We start from the raw sequence: 18,920 nt of genomic DNA on the forward strand, positions 1-18,920 counted from the left end.
GAAGATGGTCCTCCTCAAATACTTCTTTCTCCGTGCATACACCGAAGATCAGCTGCATCATATACGCAAACGCACGTGGACAAGGCCATTGGCTGATTTGGGCTTCGTGAGGCGCACAGTTACCGCGATCGCCGCGACGTGTCCGCACCGCACTATACCAGTATGTTCGTGACATAGTATACCAGTATGTAAGTGACAAAGAGTCTACTGAAGTAAGACCGAAAGTCGAGCTAGTTGGTAGAAATTCATCTTGAGTAGCTTTTAGCGCAAAAAAAGGACAAGGACACAGAGGGAGGGAACAAGACCAGCGCTAACTATCAACTGAATGCTTTATTAGGCCAGAAGAAAACATATACTCGGACTACGTCACCCGCGGCACATGCGCGTGGTCAACGGTGCAAACCAAGGCACTATCTCTCCATACCTATCGTTAACCCCCTTTCCTTTAGGAGCGAAACTTCTTTGTTAGAAATCGTTACTGATGGGTGACTGATGCAAGATGATCCCCTGATGTGTATGTGATAAGCCTCTGCCAGTTCTCGCGTGGTGCGATCACGGTGCTTAAATAAGGTGACCGTGTCAGATAAGCGTGCTTCGCATCCACACTGCGCAGAATGCATTGCTAAGTGCGTGAGCGGCTTTCCTTTTAAAGACGAGAGGTGCTCCCTTAATCGTATGTTAAGGCAGCGACCCGTCTGCCCCACATACATACCGCGGAGACAGGGGGCCTCTCGTACTTGCAACGTCAAGCACAAAGTTAGCTTTGTTACATGTGCCTCAAACCTTGTATACTGCATTCCATTAAGTTGTGGACGGATGTATGTGGGGCAGACGGGTCGCTGCCTTAACATACGTTTAAGGGAGCACCTCTCGTCTTTAAAAGGAAAGCCGCTCACGCACTTAGCAATGCATTCTGCGCAGTGTGGATGCGAAGCACGCTTCTCTGACACGGTCACCTTATTTAAGCACCGTGATCGCACCACGCGAGAACTGGCAGAGGCTTATCACATACACATCAGGGGATCATCTTGCATCAGTCACCCATCAGTAACGATTTCTAACAAAGAAGTTTCGCTCCTAAAGGAAAGGGGTTAACGATAGGTATGGAGAGATAGTGCCTTGGTTTGCACCGTTGACCGCGCGCATGTGCCGCGGGTGACGTAGTCCGAGTATATATGTTTTATTCTGGCCTAATAAAGCATTCAGTTGATAGTTAGCGTTGGTCTTGTTCCCTCCCTCTGTGTCCTTGTCCTTTTTTTGCGCTAAAAGCTACTCAAGATGACAAAGAGTCGGCGACAAAGCTAGGTCCTAAGGTCCATAGTGTGTACGTTGAAGTCACCGACTAGTATAAAGGGTTTGTGCTTGTATGTGTTTTATATTGTTTTGTAAAAATTACGATTGTTGTTCGTCTATTGTAAACCTTTTTTTATTCACATACACACATATCTTTCGACTATAGCAACGGTTCTCTAACCACAATGACAGCGGACACTGAGCCTCGACGACAAAGCTAGGTCCTAAGGTCTATAATATCTACGTTGAAATCGCCGACTAGTATAAAGGGTTCGTGCTTCTAGGTGTTTTATATTGTTCTGTGGCAATTATGACACGCCCTTGTACACCACAGCGCCCCTAGGGGACTCCATGCAAAACTGAGACACTGCTGCCGCCTCGCCGGACACGGGACATGCCTGGACCATACCGTGCTTCGCCCCTAAGAGGATGGAGAGATAAAGTGCTTAGAGCGTACAAAAAATCCGTGAAACTCCGTTTGTACTTGACGGAATTCTACAAAAAGCTTTGCTGCACTCAATTCGAGAAGTAATTAACTCTGATAGGGACGTCATTCGATGATTGCTTGGAAAATTGTTGCACGGCCCCTTTAAGACTGTGGCGCTCGCTACTTTGTGCACATCAACAGATATATCTGTAGGTGAGTGCAACACTCGCTCATAGTCTGTGTTCTTCGCCAGTCGCCTAGCACGAGGAAGCAGCTCATGGGCCCTCCTGTTCATGAGGAACCTGAGGAGCGCAGCGGAACCTGGCCCGCTCCCTCCTCACACGCGTCCTCATTAATGTACTCAGGGGCACCTCGATATACTGCACTACACCTGCGAGACCGCGGCGTCCGTGGTGGCTTCGTTGCCGACGTCATTCCGAGTCTGAATCGACGTCCGAGTCACTGACCACGCCCAGGCGACGGCCCAGGGCACGCAGTTTATGCACCACTTCCTCCTGCACCAAGTTGAAGCACATGGCAATCAGCGCTAATCCAACCAACAGATACAGTGAGCATATGACGAGTTTCTCCTGGGAGCCACTGTCTGATACGACGGTGTCACCAGGCACCAGGTCGCCGAAGCCGATAGTGCTAAGCGTCACGAAGCAAAAGTAGGAGCCATCCAAGTAATTCCACTCTTCCCACACTGAGAAGAGTACTGCACCACCACAGATGTAGCCCCCGATGATGGTCATGCATAGCAGGATGGGCACTGTCACTCGCGGCCGCTCTTCCAAGTCATCCAGAAACGGGTCCCCGTAAGAGTCCAGCTTAACCTGCGCGACACAAACAATCAGATACGATATTAGCCCCCGTGTTACGAAGTACTTGATGTTTAATACAATGACTGTCCCGCTGCAACAAAAGCCATCATAAAGTGCGTTCTTTCTCTTCAATAGGGCACTAAGCAATATACACCACACACTCTCCTCAAGTTTTCTGTTCAGTACTAGTGGTATCAACTTTTTCTGTTCTTTTTTATGACAATGCGATGCCTTTCTGAGTATCTTAGAAGAACTTCTTGTTGGGCGAGTTGGTGCATGACTTATTGTAGGGTATGTGCGCAAAGCTCGGACGAACACAGGAAAAACGATGTAGACAGAAGGAGCGCAAACTATCAACTCTGAGTTTCAACTTTCTGAGTGTTGCGCTGCGGACTACATTTTTCGTTAAACTGAGGAGTGTTGTTTTCCGGCCTTCCATGTAGATAGTATCGTTAAGTGGATGTGACAGTGAAGAAAGCAAAACGCAGCCGGTAAAGACGAAATGCTTTATTGCACGAACTTGTGCCCAGTAAAAGAAGCAACATTGAAAGTGCAGCGAAAGCTGCAAGCACAGACGTCGGTCGTCGGCAGTCTGATCAGCGGTAAGGCACGTCGGCATTTTTACATGTGGCATCGAAGATTCCAGCCATATCGTTGGTGGCCGCGTTGTGCAAGTAATCTAGTCAGAACAATTTACAACAATCGGGAAACTTAGACATTCCAGCACGGTGCCTGCAAGGTAACCCTTTTCATGTAACCAACCCGTTACACGTGTAACGGGTCGGTTATATGAAAAAAGAAAAAAGTACTCATGGCATTTTTCTCCTCTGAAAGGGCATTATCGCGATGCTCAAGACAAAACATGGAAACGAAAAAAAAATGTGCGTACACAAAGAAAGAACAATAATAAAGAAGCCAAAAAGTAGAGTCCAAAGGTTTGCTAACGCGTGTTTTAACATGAATACCAACCAGCTCAGTTCTCTGTTATAGTAAGCGCATCAAATGGTTTAGGACCTACGAAATTGAAGACTTGAGGTCGCGCACGGCGTCGCTGAGTCTTTAATGCCGCGCGGGATGCATGTTTGTAATATCCCGAGCGCTCAAAGCATGGCAACGGCAGCTGCGCGCACGCAGGGGCGCCGCCGCGGACTTCCGCCTAGCAACGGCCGCCACGACATGACGGCGCCAAGGAGGATGCATAGAAATATGTATCCTCCTTGAACGGCGCACTCTCGTCCTCGGGATGCGTTTCGCGGGAATTTCAAATTGCGAACGCACCCGCCGGCCCGTGAATTTTTCGTCGCCGCCTGTGCATGTGAACTGCTCTCGCGAACGCGCCGTCGCCGCTGGGTTCGACCGTGCTGTGTGCATTTTGTTTTAACAGCGATAGCATTAGAGAGCTCGTGTCGCAGAAATTCCGGTGTCGGTGACGGCGTCGCTTGTGAGCGAAAAATCGTCTATGACAGAAAAATCGAGAAAGATATGCAAATAAAATAAACAATAAAAATCTTCGGTCCCATTGAGAATCGAACCCGGGCCATTTGCGTGGCAAGCAGGTGTCCTACCACAAAGCCACGATGTTACTTTCAACTGTTTCGGAAAAAACACTACATAAATGCTATGTAGTGGAAGGAGTCTCCTTAATGCATTTAATGTTGCATGGCAGAAGCGCACTTTTTCTGTTCTTTTTTACTAAGCGCAAGGCGACGCTTAATTGCATAAACTGTTTCAGTGCGATTTTCGTGTGTGGAAAACTTGAAGTACACAGGCATGTGAAGACCAACTTCATATTTTTTGCACTCCCATCGGCTCTCGGACTTCTTGCTATGTGCCCTGCAAACTAAGCACAGCCTTGACGGATTCTTTATTTTGTTCCGCAGGTGTCACGACGAAAGTGAGCCCATTGGGCGATTTGTAGACGCATTGGCGAGGCCTACGGCTTTTCGCGACGCCATGCTTCGAAAATGCCGGTATAGTGCACCCATCGCCGTTAAAGATATGCTAAAAACACACACACACAATTACTAACAGCTCCAAAATGGACAACTATGTCCATCTAGCAGAAAACATATCAAACAAACAGCAAACATTATGGCCTCCAAGATGGGGCGTGCCACACGCCCGCCATCTCGGGGGCTATGCGACTACAGCAGAGCCCTTGCTCATCGATGAGTGCCGGTGGGACATTCATGTCAAGCAGTCGCTCTCATGTCAGGGTTGTCTTGGCGACGCTGACGCTAGGCCTCCGCTTCTCGAGCTAGAAGTTCTGCGTCATTTTGGCGTCGTTGACGCCTGTGATTGGCTTCCCGCGCTCGTAGTTGGGGATCCATATCAAGGCGACGACGCTTCATTTCAGCTTCCCTGGCTCTCAGCAAGGCATCTTCATGGCATTGTTGGCGTTTGGCCTCTGCTTTCCTGGCCTGACCACGTCGCGCGCGCGCGCGTGTGACTGTGTGCGCGTGCGTGTGTAACACGGCACATTAATAAGTATGCACTTAGTGGTTCAAGTGCGCACTAGGGGCCGGATTTCGCTATCTCTTAAAGGCGAAGCTGAAGGGTCCCGCAATTTTTGTTATTTTTTCTAACGGTGAACAGGTTTTCCCATGAACATTTGTCTAGTCGCCCAGCGTCTTTTGTACCTTGGCCTGCCGCCAGACGAGATCGGCCGTTGTGTTCTGATGTGCATTCTTCTTTTTTAACAGTGAACACTCTCGCCCTTGAATATCCTGTGATTTCTACAGTGTCTTTTGAGCCCTCGCGTATTCGCAAGACGTGATCGCTGTTGTGTTGTCCTGCTTGCTTTCTTTAGATGCGAAGCAGCCTAAGGCAGGGGCTTTGTCAATCCATCACTCCCGCGGCGTCCACACCCCCACTGCGCATGCGCGTCCCCTCCCCCATCTCTCCTCTCATGCGCTCCCCCCTCTCACGCGCCTCATTATCTCCTGCATAACGCCGCGATGAGCGCCCTCCTACGCCCCCTCTCGCGCGCCTCTTTCTCTCTGCGCAACCCCGTGATGAGCGCCAGCGCATGCGCGTCCCCTCCCCCTCTTTTAGATGCGAAGTATCTCTTGCTCGGGCGTATGTAACGCGGCGTGGTAATCCGCACGCGGCGTAGTAGTCCGCACTTCACACTACGCAAGCACGACTCTCCGCCTTTCCTCTCTCCAACAGCTGCGCGTTACTCTCTCCACTTATCTACCAGCACCTTCTTGCGCTTCTGCGCTCTCGCTTCTGCTCTCACGGCGTATACGCTACTCTCCTCTCTTTCAAGTGGTAGAGCGGTGCGTGCGTTCAGTCCAGCGCTTGCCTCGGTTGGCTCCTCTGAAATGCGGGCTCGACACGCGGAAATTCTCTCCTGCGCAGCGCCGCGATGAGGGCCAGCGCATGCGCGTTCCCTCCCGCTCTCTCTCCTCTCCTACGCTGCCTCTCTCTCACACGCCTGTCAACCGCGTTCCCCACACGCCCTGTGAGAATTAACGGCCAGGCTAGAGGGATTCGTTCACGAAGTTTGTGGTGCACTGGATGATTGCTCCTGTGTTGATTCGTTATTTATAGATTTCAGGAAAGCGTTTGACCTTGTAGATCACAAGTTGCTTGTATGTAAGCTACGTTGGTTGAATATCAATGAACAGATAATTAGATGGATTCAGGAATGCTTGTCCTTACGTTCTCAGTATGTGGTGGTAAATGGCGCAGAACCTGGTGTGGCTCGCGTAACATCTGGCATCCCTCAAGGCTCACTGTTCGGCCCATTGCTTTTTTTAATATTCATAAATGACCTTCCCGACACCATCGCTTCTTCCGTCAGAATGTTTGCTGATGATCTAATACTATATAGGAAAATTACAAGCTTTGCTGATACCGTTATCTGACAAAATGATTTAACTAAAATAGAAAACTGGTGCGATAAATCGTAAATGCAAATAAACGTACAAAAAATTGGCCGCGTATCTGCGTGCTTCGCTGCAAATGTCGTCTAAAGACGATAGAAGAGGCGCTGCGTGAGATATGGACGCCATCTGGCAATACGTCGAGAAACATGAGTGCTGTGTTGCGGGCTGGTAGTCCCGGCGCAGCAGCAAGTGACGACCGGCGAAGACCGGCGGTGACCAACGCGACCGGTGGGGACGCCAACCAGCCAAAACACGTGGTTTGGCGCGATGCGCTGAAGCAGAAGAAACGACCGCGCTCAACGAGTACTCTCCACACACTTTTATTTACACGTCGCCTGCGTAAAACAGGAATGCCAGAGCAGCGCCACATGGCATTCGTACAGCGCAATACAGAACCGAAACCGAAACACAACAATGAGCTCGTGCAGAGGGCACGGAGGAAGGCAAGTTTCAGCGCAGTCGCATTTTCAGCGCAGCTTAAGAAAGTAGGATGTTTGGAATTACGTATGTATGCATTTTCTATTAAAGGAACACATCCCCTAATATTTACCTAGTGATGTTGCGCCTCAGATATGCGTGATATTTACTTTGTGATCGACAACGTTCACAAGTATGAACAGCCATACCAGTTCAAGATGTCTGGCCCTTGGGCAAGTGGTTCAACTTTGGCCAAAAGCCTGAATCGAGTGACATGCCGACAAACAGAAAGACAGACAGACCAAAATTTTCCCGTTTAAGTATCCCAAGAAAGACTATCGTCTTTAAAACTGTCCACATGCGTTTCACAAAGAAACGTATGTCAGCAGAACGTATGTCAAACGTATGTCGGCAGCTTATACTCTATCTGGTTCTCCGTTGCAGACTGTTTCCGAATATATGTACTTGGGGATATTCCTCACACCATCCCTGTGTTGGCACAGGCACGTCGACTTCATTACAGGAAAGGCATGCACGGTGTTGGGATTCCTACGGCGTAACACGAAGCTGTTTCCTCAGCAGGCCCGCGATCTTCTCTACAAGAGCTACGTGAGACCAATTTTAGAGTATGGATGCATTGTATGGGACCCTCGCACGAGTGCCGATCGCGACAAACTTGAGAGAGTTCAGAACATAGCGGCAAGGTACGTTATCGGTAGCTATGAAAGAAACCTTAGCATTACTGCTACAAAAGAAACATTAAAATGGGAGCCTTTAGAAAAAAGTCATAGTTTCGCCGCGAGGGCGAAGCAATGAATGCGATAGCAAGAAACTAATACTATACGAAGTGAGGCTCGCCGATGAATACCCTCAGTTTGAACAGTGCTCCTGTTGCAAGGGCGGCCGAAGCAGCGAAGGAAACTAGCGTGCTTCAAGTGTCGAGCTGTGACACTTGATAGTTCGCGCTCATCTTCTGTTTGTTCGTTTAGCGGCGTCCCTTGAGCTCGAGTGGCTTTGGTACGCTCCGTAACATGAGCGCGGACATCACGGTGAAAGATCGAAACATCCCTGTTCCCCTAACCACGAGAAAACCGCGCGAGCAGACAGCGGAAGGGCAACGTTCTCCCTGCGCAAATGTAAGAAGAAGCGAGCGAGCTCGCCGACAATTTTTAAATGCGCCCGTCGAGCTCCTAGCGCCATCTCGCTGGTAATGAAGAAATTATAAGCGCCTGCCGTCTCTGAGTCCGTTCAGTGGTAAAGGGTGTGTATATAACGCTCGCCGTTAGCTACGTGGAGGATCTGTGTTTCGTGGCGTAGTGGTTAGCGCCACTCGCTGCGGAGCAAGAGGTCCCTGGTGCGATTCCGCGCTTCGGAAGCAATTTTCTGAATTATTTTTCTTTGGGGCTTTATATATATATATATACATACTTATATATATATATACGGTGCATGACGGCGACCGCGACGGCAAAATCCAGCCGAGACTGTCCGTATAATTGCTATCGCAATAAAAGAAGGCAAACTTTACGCTTGAAGCTTTTTCACAATATATTTTATGGCCACATTGAAATAGACCGCAGTCAGTACATTTTTCAGGCGCATTATATATCTAGACGAACAGACCATGAGCTTAAAGTTAGAGAATATAGTTGCAGAACTAATCCTCACTTAGGTTGTTTGCCTACGAGTGTATCATCAACGGCAGTATTAAATCTTTTGATGATCATTTCACTCTCCAAAAACATAACCTACAGGTTGCGCATAACTTGGCAGATGTCCCTTCACACCTCCAAATAAAAGGTAATTTTGTTCTGTCGAAAGCGCCCTAACTCGACATTTCACTGTACGAATAATAATACGGTTGTTTCACCTGCCCCATCGTACAAAAATCTTGGTGTTTATCTTTCATCGGATTTATCCTACAGTACGCATACAGCAGCTCTCTCATTGAAAGCTTCTTAATCTGTCGGCTATCTCTACAGAAACTTGCGCAATGGACCTTCTAATATACGCGGATTACCATGTCTTACCTGCGTTCGCCCACAACTAGTGTGTGCTTCATCCACATAGTCACCACATAGTGGGCACGTCAGCTGGCCTTTGGTCAACACGGTCTCAAACCCGTTCATGTTTTTTGTACAGATTTTCCTTCTTGGCCTGACGGCGAGGGCCAGCGCAGATCAAGGCACAACATGCTTCACCATCGACGCTTCGACTTTTCAAGCCCATCATGCGCATGCGGAAATCTACGCCGAGGAAATATGGGCGGCAACACGTGGGACCTCGTCAACGTCACCAGCACGGAGCTTAAATAGCCTGCCCCCGCCGCGGTACTTCAGTGGGCACGTCAGCTGGCCTTTGGTCAACACGGTCTCAAACCCGTTCATGTTTTTTGTACAGATTTTCCTTCTTGGCCTGACGGCGAGGGCCAGCGCAGATCAAGGCACAACATGCTTCACCATCGACGCTTCGACTTTTCAAGCCCATCATGCGCATGCGGAAATCTACGCCGAGGAAATATGGGCGGCAACACGTGGGACCTCGTCAACGTCACCAGCACGGAGCTTAAATAGCCTGCCCCCGCCGCGGTACTTCAGTGGGCACGTCAGCTGGCCTTTGGTCAACACGGTCTCAAACCCGTTCATGTTTTTTGTACAGGTTAGTAAAACCACTTCAACATTTAAATCTAGCAATCCTTACTTGTTCCAGCTGACGTGCCCCGAGTGTACGCGTATGCTCTGTGGCGATGTCGAGCTTAATCCGGGCCCGTCATCTGAGCAGATACTGAGCGAACTACTAAAAGGGCAGAAAGAGATAAAAACTAGGCTGGACGAAATCGAGTCCCGATTCAAAAAGTTTGAGGATTCGGCTTCGGCTATTGCTGATGTATGCTCCATTGCTCGAAACTTGGAAAAAAAGGTCGTTAGCTTAGAGCTCAAACTTGCTGATTTGGAAGACCGCAGCCGGCGTAATAACCTTCTTGTGTTCGGCGTCACAGAAAAACCAAACGAGACACATGCAGATCTTGAGGAATCTGTCCTAAAAAACGTCTTCTCGGAAACATTGGGCGTTCACGCCGACTCGGTAGAACGCATTCACAGGATCGGACGGAAGCGAACTGACAAAGTGCGGCCGGTGATCGTAAAATTTTACGATCATCGCGAGAAAGTAAATATCCTAAAGAACAGTTTCAAGCTAAAAAACAAAGGTATATCTGTCTCTGAGGACTTTTCCGTAACCACAAGAAATAAGAGACGACAACTGTGGAAAAGTGCAACCGTTAACAAACAGAATGGCCAAGAAGTCAAGCTCATATATGATAAACTTAAAATAGACAACGATATATTTGAATGGGATGAAGAGCGCAACGTGCGGGTACCGCTTCACCAACAGGATAAGCGTAGTTCATGAAATACGCCCGCGGACAATAAGCCATTCGTTTGTATCCAGCTAAATACACGTAGCATCATAAATAAAGTGGCCGAACTGGAAGGCATCCTGCTTACACACAAACCACACATCGTATGCCTGACAGAAACATGGTTGTACACAGATATTAGGAGCGACGAAATAGTACCGCCCGGTTATAGAATGGTCCGCAGAGACAGAAATTCTCGGGGTGGTGGTGTGGCAATTATTTTCCGTGAGTCCCTGCATGTAACTAGGCTTCCTGACATTCCTGGTATTGAAAGCATAATGATTAAGCTTCACCTAACTGAGTTTTCGCTAATCATCGGAGCGTTTTATCGTCCGCCAAACAGCGACAGAACCTTTTTTGATACGTTGAACGAGTTCTTATGTTCTAGTACTATTCTATCTTGTAACACTTTACTTGCTGGGGATTTCAATGTGCCTGCTATAAAGTGGGACAGCGAAATTCCCGAACCCCTGAGTACTACAGCGGAACCGTTTCTCGATCTAATCTTCTCCCACAATTTGACACAAGTAGTGATGGAACCTACTCGCATTCAAAATGACACGAAATCAGTTTTAGATCTTTTCCTTGTAAGTAGAAGTCTGCTTTGCCACAAGCCCACCACGCATATCTATGACGGCATTTCTGATCATAGGATGATATTGTTAAACCTTACATGTGGTTCTTCTGCTCAGAAAAACAAAGATATGCAAGTAGTTCCAAATTTCGGACGTGCCAATGATGTTGCGATAATAGACTTGTTGGACCACTCCTTTTCTGATTTCGTTGCGTTAAGTGACTCAACCGTTTGTGCCGTCGACGCATTATGGCGTTTTTTCAAGGGCGTTGTGCTGAAGTGTGTGAACGATTTTGTGCCAAAGATGACGAAACGAACACGAAATACTAGTCCTTGGATAAATAAAGAAATAATTCAGTTACAACGTAAAGCAAAAAGGTTAAGAAAGCGGACCAGGTTGTCCCCCTCGACTGCAAACAAAAACAAGCTTTCGTTGATACGTGCAGAGGTAAAGGACTGCATTAAGAAAAACAAGGACTACTATTTCAGCGTGACAATGCGGAACTTCCTGCTCACGGCACCGGAAAAATTCTATCGGCACTTGGCTACTAAAAAAGAAACAACATACAAATTATGTATAAATGGCGAGACTATCACGTCACAATCAGAAATCGCATCAGCCTTTAATCAATTTTTTTCTTCTGTATTTACAAATGATGACTGCAGAACGCCTCACTTCATCGCACTATCCCAAAGTCAGCCAGTTGATAACGTTGTCGTATCCGAGCAGGGCGTTTTCCTCGCTTTTGCTCAATATTGACACCAAAAAATGCTCAGGTACTGACGGCATACCCAATGCCTTCCTCGTCAGGTATGCCGAATGGTGCAGTAAATACCTGTGCATCATATTCAACCTATCACTATCTAAAGCGCAGGTTCCTTTTGATTGGAAATGCAGCAAAATTGTACCGATTCCTAAAGCAGAAGATTCTTCATCAGTTTCGTCTTACAGGCCAATATCATTGCTGTGTGCATGTTCGAAGGTTCTTGAACATATTATTTTCAAACATCTTTCTACGCTTTTCGAACATAACAATATCATTGATAACAGGCAACATGGATTCAGAAAAGGATTTTCAACCGTGACTGCACTCGTGGAGCTAATTCACGATTTCTCAGTAGTTATTGATGAACAAAGCCAAATCGATGTTATCTTTCTCGACTTTGAAAAAGCGTTTGATCGCGTCTCACACCCTAAACTCCTTTCAAAGCTAAAGCCTTTGTTAAATAATGATTCGCTCCTTGCATGGATCGAAGCTTATCTTTGTGGTCGAACCCAGTGTGTCAGAATTGATGATGTGTGCTCAGAACAAGTACCTGTAAAGTCGGGCATTCCACAAGGGTCCGTGCTGGGGCCCTTGTTCTTCTTAATATTTATTAATGATATAGTTAAGAACGTACCCGTTAAAATTAAGCTCTACGCTGATGACTGCATAATCTATCACCACATTCAGAGTCCTAGTGACCAGGCTCTACTGAACAGCGCTTTAGCACAAGTTGCAGTGTGGTGCACGGATTGGCAAATGAAAATAAACGTAAAAAAATCAGTTGCGATGACTGTGACACGAAAACGACTACCATTAAGTTTTTCATATAGCATAGGCGGCAACACTCTCGCTGTTGTAAACAGATATAAATACCTCGGGGTTACAATAATGTCGGATCTGAGATGGAATGAACATATATCGGAAGTTGTGAGGAGGGCAATGCGGAAACTTGGTTATTTAAAAGAAATTTGCGGCAATGCACACATGAGGTTAAATTAATCGCATATAAAACTTTGGTCCGCCCTGTGTTAGAATATGCATCGATAGTTTGGGACCCATACACTCAAGGCAACATAAACAAGATAGAATCTGTCCAAAAGAAAGCGGCTAGGTTTGTATATCGTTCTTATAGTTGGCGCACTTCTGCGAGTGCCTTGGTAAAGAAAGCAGGTCTAGAATGTCTACAAAAGAGGCGCCAACGTGACCGATTAAAATTTATGCACCTGCTATTCCATGATAAACTTGGTATACATAAACACACGTACATAGAACCAGTGTCCAAGCGAGCCACCCGGTCCCACCATAATAAAAAAATAAAAGAATATTCTTGCCGCACAGAAACATTTGCAAACTTTTTTTCTGAGGACAATTCGAGAGTGGAACCGCCTTCCAGCCGGCGTTGTGGAACGTCCGACCACTGATTCTTTTGTACAAATTCTTCAGTTGTAATCGCTTTCACGATCATTCACGACCATTATAGTTTCGAACGCTGTCTATATGCCTTACACTTATTTTTATTTAGACCGCATTATAACCCCTTTTGTTTAACCCCTTTTAGTTGACGTGATATGGCTGTCGCGTCTCCGCTTTCTTTTTTTTTCTTTTTTCTTTTTTTTTCATCCTTACGTGAAAAGAAATGCTGCCATATCTATTTGCAATCAGTTTTCGCCTACCAGTGCTTGAAAAGTTGCGTATACGGTTTTGTATCTTAATCTTCTGGAGCGCTCTTTCTTTTCTTGTTCTTGTGACACGACTGTTGTATCTTGATTTGTTCACTTCGTTTAGTGCTTGTTACTCCCACTCCTGCTTACAGCCTCAGTTAGAGGCTAGCAGTACTGTATAAATAAATAAAATAAATAAATAAATAAATATGGAGATTGCCTAGTCCATATGCTGGAAGCCATCCAAAATAGGGCAGCCAGATTCATCTCCACCAATTACAGCTCACATTCAGGCATTGCGCCAATGACCTTGCACTTGACATGACATGACCTTGCAGCGTCACTGCTCTTTTATTTCACAGCTGCTTCATCCTGTTGTGCGCACATGTCGACGCATTCACAATGCACTTAGTTTCATACGGATTCATGGTCACACACAGACATTTAACTTGTGAATACTACCTAGAGCTATTGCATATTGGAACGGTCTTTCGGATCACATTGCGCTCATCTTTAATTGCGAAACTTTGCGTGATAATCTTGTTTCATTGCGTGTTAGTATTGTATCACGTTGTTGCACTTTGCCATTTGTAATCTTTGTTTTTTTTTTGCGGTTCTTTTCCTTTTTGTTTTTTTGTTGTATTTTTTCTGTCTGTAAATACGAGAGGTGCTGATTGCTTATTCACCTTTCTGTTTTCCAACTTTTGCAATGATGTATTTCATGACTATGGTGTACTGGGTACGGGTCTTTTGCATTGCTGATTCAATATCCTTGCACAGTTCTACTTGATGATGATGATGATGATGTCCTCGTCTTGATGGCGCTCACCCACAAAGGGGGATGGGCCAAGAGCCGGGCGGCAAGGCCCCCTTAATCCCCTTCTATGGGCCTGTAACGTATTTTGAATAAGTAAATAAATAAATTGGTTCTTGCTTTTGTCAGATTGAGGGCTACCCTCGCCCTCACCAATCTATGATCACTACATTTTACTGCCTATAACTTCTACGTCATGTGTGACGCCTGGGTTCCAGGATCGCAATAAAATCTGTTTCTTTGTTTCTCTGTCGGGGCTTTCAATGTCCGCTTCCTATTACTATGTTCCGGAAGAAGGTGTTCATTACCCAGGGTCAATTTCATTCTTCAAACATCTGTATTATCTATATAGTAAATACGATAGTTGCTGAGCGCTTCTTCACCTTTCCGTTTTCCTACTTTTGCAATGACGCATTTCATGACTATGGTGTACTGGGTACGGGTCTTTTTCATTGCTAATTCAATATCCTTGCACAGTTCTACTTCTTCGTAGTCAAGGCTGGACATAGGAGCGAGCATCTGCGCTACTTTAAGTTTATACCTTTTGTTTACCTGAATCACGAGGCTTGGTACCAGAGCACTGCACGGGCCGATTTTTCCGGCCCGGGCCCGGCCCGGCCCGAAAACGCCATGCTCCGGCCCGCCCGAGCCCGGCCCGGTGTTCTTAAATGAGGCCCGTACCCGGCCCGGGCCCGAAAGGTTTGGGCCCGGCCCGGCCCGGCCCGGCCCGTTTCAGCTAGTTATGCCTTGAGCATAAAGGAGGCACTGTCCAACCTTCGGTTGTTGTGAAAATACCTGCCGCACGCCAGATATGTTCTAGATATTAGGGGCGAAGCTCCTTAAGGCGGCACCCGTTCGTCCCTCGTAGTCGTCGTAGTAGTCGTAGTGCGTAACCAGTCTTACGCTTTGACCTCCAAGGTGGTGCCGGTGGGAGATTTTTCCTGTGCGTTGTTGAACAATAAAAAATTCGCAGCGTGCGCGTTAACTAAAAGCCGAATTCTTCTGTCTCTCATTCCCCATTAGCAGCCATTGGCATGTTCCAGTAGGAAACGTTAGTAGAAGTAGAAATGTAAGTGTTAGCTAAAAGCCGACTTCTTCTGTCTCTCATTCCCATTAGCAGCCATTGTTTACCTCCAAGGTAGTGCCTGGTGAGATTTCTCCTGTGTGTGATTAAACAATAAAAATTTTGTTCAAAACGCCGTTGATTGATGAAATAAACCAACGAAAGACGCCAGATGTTTTCTAAAGCAATGGTTTTCTAAACAATGAAAATTCACAGCGTACATGTAAAATTAAAGTGAGCTGCAAGTCGTCATAACTCATCGAACCTTTAGTATAAACGCGCCCGATCTCACGTCGGTGATGATGTACTGGGCAGAATTCACGGAAGATTCACGGTTTACCGATGAACCTCCGCAGCTTCGCCCACTCATCATCATTCACTCCGTGGATATGCTGTGATTTTGTTTTAGGAACTTCTTTCAGTGTCGCTACCTTCACTGGTACTGTGTATACTTTCGGTTAATTCGCCCGTAACACTCTTGCTAAATAATTGCAAGGCAAAATAAAATACAATTGGAGTCATAGTTGGCTGTTTCATGTACGCACGCAGTGCTGACCATGCAATATTATTTTTGCATTTCAATGAAAGACTACAAAATACCTCCATAAAGTGAAAAAAAACATGGCAGACATTTTTAGTTTGAGTCTGCATCAACTGCATACGAGCCAGGGCTCTTGAGTAAAAGTAGCAAGTCTCCTGCAAACTGCAACCATTGCACAATGCAATGAAGAAAAAAACGTGCTCTAGCTGCTTCTGGGAGGAATACACCATGCTGGGCAGCGTTACATAAATTAAAGCTGTCGTGTTGACTCCTCGGCAGGCAACTACACCCAACCTACACTACGCTTTCGTGTTCAAAACAAGAACGTTCTTTGTCCTTCCTTCTTCCCCAAGTCACCGCCACCGCAGTGCGAGGCACACCCTGTTAGCGAGTGAGCCACCGTCCTCGCTGTTCCCTGAAGATGGCTGTCTCGTCGTCTTCGTGTGACCGCCTTCGATCTTTGAAAATGTTACACCTTAAAGCAAGACCGGACTAAGGGCTTCCAAAACAACTGTCTATTAGAGCGCCGAAGTGAACAAATCTTATATACACTAATCTAGGCACTTTACCGTTTTCTTACACGGTACCCAAGAACGTCTTTCACTCACTATGATGGAGGAAACTTATATTAGGCGTTTCTTGAAATTACGTGTAGCATACCGATGGAGCAAAATTGTAGACGTCTTGTACTGTGCAATTATGTGCACGCCAATGCACTCCAGGTGGTTTAAATTACCCGAAGCCCTCAACGACGGCGTCTCATGTAGCCTGGGTCACTTCGGAGAGTTAAACCCCACAAAACAACAAAAACAAAGCCAAACAACGTACACACGCAATTATACAGATACGTGTGAGACCCGGGCCTAATACGGGCCTGGCTCAGGCCCGAGCCCGACCCGAGCCCGAAGATCACGGCCCGGCCCGGCCCGGCCCGCGGGCCGGGTCGGGCCCGGGCTTTCGGGTCGGCCCGGGGCCGTGCTGTGCTCTACTTGGTACCCCTTTATTGACGATATAAAATTCTTCAAACTTTCCGGCAATGTTTTTGAGGACTTGAAATCCCACGCTGCACTCTCTTTATCAGGAAGCCCTCTGCAGCAGAGTGCCCGTTACTTCTTTATATGCCTCACTAAGGCCAATTATATTCCACATTAAGGTTTTCCAATTCTAGAAGTAACTCTGCTAGTCTAGCTTCTCTGGAGGGGGTCCATGTGTTGAACGCTGCGCAGGACAGATACCCACTGGTCAATTAGAGCAACAGAATGGATACCAAGGAATGGGAGAGATAGGCAAGGATGGCAGAGGGTTGATAACGTGAAAAAATTTGAAAGTTTGATGGCATAAAATGGAACCAGGTAGCACAGGATAGTGTATTATAAGTTGGATATCTTTGGCAAAATCCCTCGCCCTGCAGTGCGCATAAAAATAATAAGCTGGAAATGATGATTCACTCGTGTCTAATGATACTATGGAGGGATGCAACAAGTTGTATGTGCATGGACTAGTGGGAGTCGTTTAAAGTTTTTCGTGAATGCGTGTACACATGTGGTGAGAAACAAAATAGCAGCTACCTGTGGTCAGAAAAATGCGCTGAAAGTCCCCAATTTTCTGTGGCACTTGGTTACATAGTGCTGCGACTGCGGCAGGAAGCTGTGGGTGTGTGGCAATGTATGTGGTATTTATAATAATACGTATGTTCATCTTGATAATCACGCTCCTTGGATGATTGGAGCCAAACCCCTCATGGGGATCGGCCAAGACGCGGGCGGATGATTTGATCTTTAATATCTCGATTTGTATTAGGGATTATGGCATCCGGTAGAATTAATAGTTGTTCTTAATGAATATTAATATAAGAATACTAAATTGGCCTGCTTGACTAGAAATTTAACAAATAGAAAACGTATGCATTAATCATAATTTTGCAAAGTGAGAAGTACCCACTACGTCATCATTCTGCGGCAAAGCGAGGTACACACTGCACATTGGAGAAGCATTATGTGAAATTTGTTGATGTGGCTGATGACGAATAATTATGGCTGAGCCTTTTGTAATTTAGAATAACAGAGAGCTGAGCTAGTTGGCACGTATTCATTTTAAAAAGAGACAGGGCGTGCAAACACGGACACAAGAAAGAGATCAGGACACCACAAACGCCGACTAACAACTGAAGAGACGCACAACGGCTGAAAAGAAAGAAGGCACGAAAACTTATCTGCGCATGCCCATGCAACCGGCGAACCTATCAATCCGGCACGCGTGGCGGTATACGTGGAAGATAACTGTTAAGGCATTTGATTTCATCTTTATGCAAGTTAATCGACGGTTGGCTCACGCATGCGCTACCACTATCCTCGATATGCCATGCTTCAATCATCAGGCGCGTTTCTTCATTTCTATGCCGGTACAACACTGCGCATTCATCGAATTTTGGCGTGCATTTACAGTCTCGACAACGTAATGATAGATTAGAAGGTGAGCCTCCTGTTAGCGATCTCTTATGTTCCAACAATCTCTGGTTAATGCATCGGCCCGTCTGTCCTACGTAGAAGCGGCCGCAGCTGAAAGGGACCTTATACACCACACTCGTACGGCAATCAGTGAATTTGTTGGTGTGTTTAGCGGCCCAAAACAATTAACGGTCCGCTTCTTGTCTTTTACTCGCTCATTCTTCCTCTGCACAGCGGCACAAATCTTACCTAGCTTACTGGCAGCCGTGAAAACAACATTAACGCCGTATCTACTTCCTACTTTCTTTAGCCTGTGAGATATGCAATGAATGTACGGAATACCTACGACACGTTTCTTCCTATCGCTTTCTGCAACCATGCTCGGACTTAACACAATAGACTTCTTTAAACGCTCAGCGACCGTGCCCACTGCATCGCGAGGATACCCTACATCTAAAAGACGCGTAACCTGTGCGCTAAAGCTATAACTCCTTTTAAGTGCGAATGCACTTTATAAGCGACCCTGTGTCCGCCGTCCCATAGCAACGGCGCGAGCAGAGGAGAGGAGCGTCTGTAGCAACGGCGCAGCGACGTCACGCCCCACGTGACTGCGCGCGCTCCGCCCTCCGCTCCGTGGCTGCGCGCGCCCCGCGCATTGCCTGTGGTGATGCAGGCCGGCGGCGAGACGCCGAACGAAAGCGTGCGAAGCGAGCCGAGCACCCCGAAGCCGATCTGGCGCGGGGACGCGCGATGCGCGAGCGAGCACGGGCCCTCGAATTCG

At 46.9% G+C, this 18,920-nt stretch overlaps 1 protein-coding gene across 1 annotated transcript; it reads right to left on the reverse strand.

Annotated features, from left to right (window-relative positions):
- Positions 1-1,428: 1,428 nt before the first annotated feature.
- LOC119391996 (potassium channel subfamily K member 9) lies at positions 1,429-8,983 on the reverse strand. The gene is made up of 2 exons (XM_049415469.1): positions 8,885-8,983; positions 1,429-2,556 (listed from the first exon to the last, which is right to left on the reverse strand). Exons 1-2 carry the CDS (start codon positions 8,981-8,983, stop codon positions 2,152-2,154), a joined length of 504 nt encoding a protein of 167 aa, XP_049271426.1. The 3' UTR covers positions 1,429-2,151.
- Positions 8,984-18,920: the final 9,937 nt, after the last annotated feature.

The sequence above is a fragment of the Rhipicephalus sanguineus genome, chromosome 4 (assembly GCF_013339695.2).
Source record: "Rhipicephalus sanguineus isolate Rsan-2018 chromosome 4, BIME_Rsan_1.4, whole genome shotgun sequence".
Taxonomy (NCBI): domain Eukaryota; kingdom Metazoa; phylum Arthropoda; class Arachnida; order Ixodida; family Ixodidae; genus Rhipicephalus; species Rhipicephalus sanguineus.

Bases quoted from the DNA above. Each gene is read 5' to 3' on its own strand.
- LOC119391996 (XM_049415469.1), bottom strand. From the start codon at position 8,983: ATGAACGGGTTTGAGACCGTGTTGACCAAAGGCCAGCTGACGTGCCCA. The intron at 2,557-8,884 runs GTAAGACATGGT...TGTGTCGCGCAG, and splicing joins CTAGTTGTGGGCGAACGCAG to GTTAAGCTGGACTCTTACGG.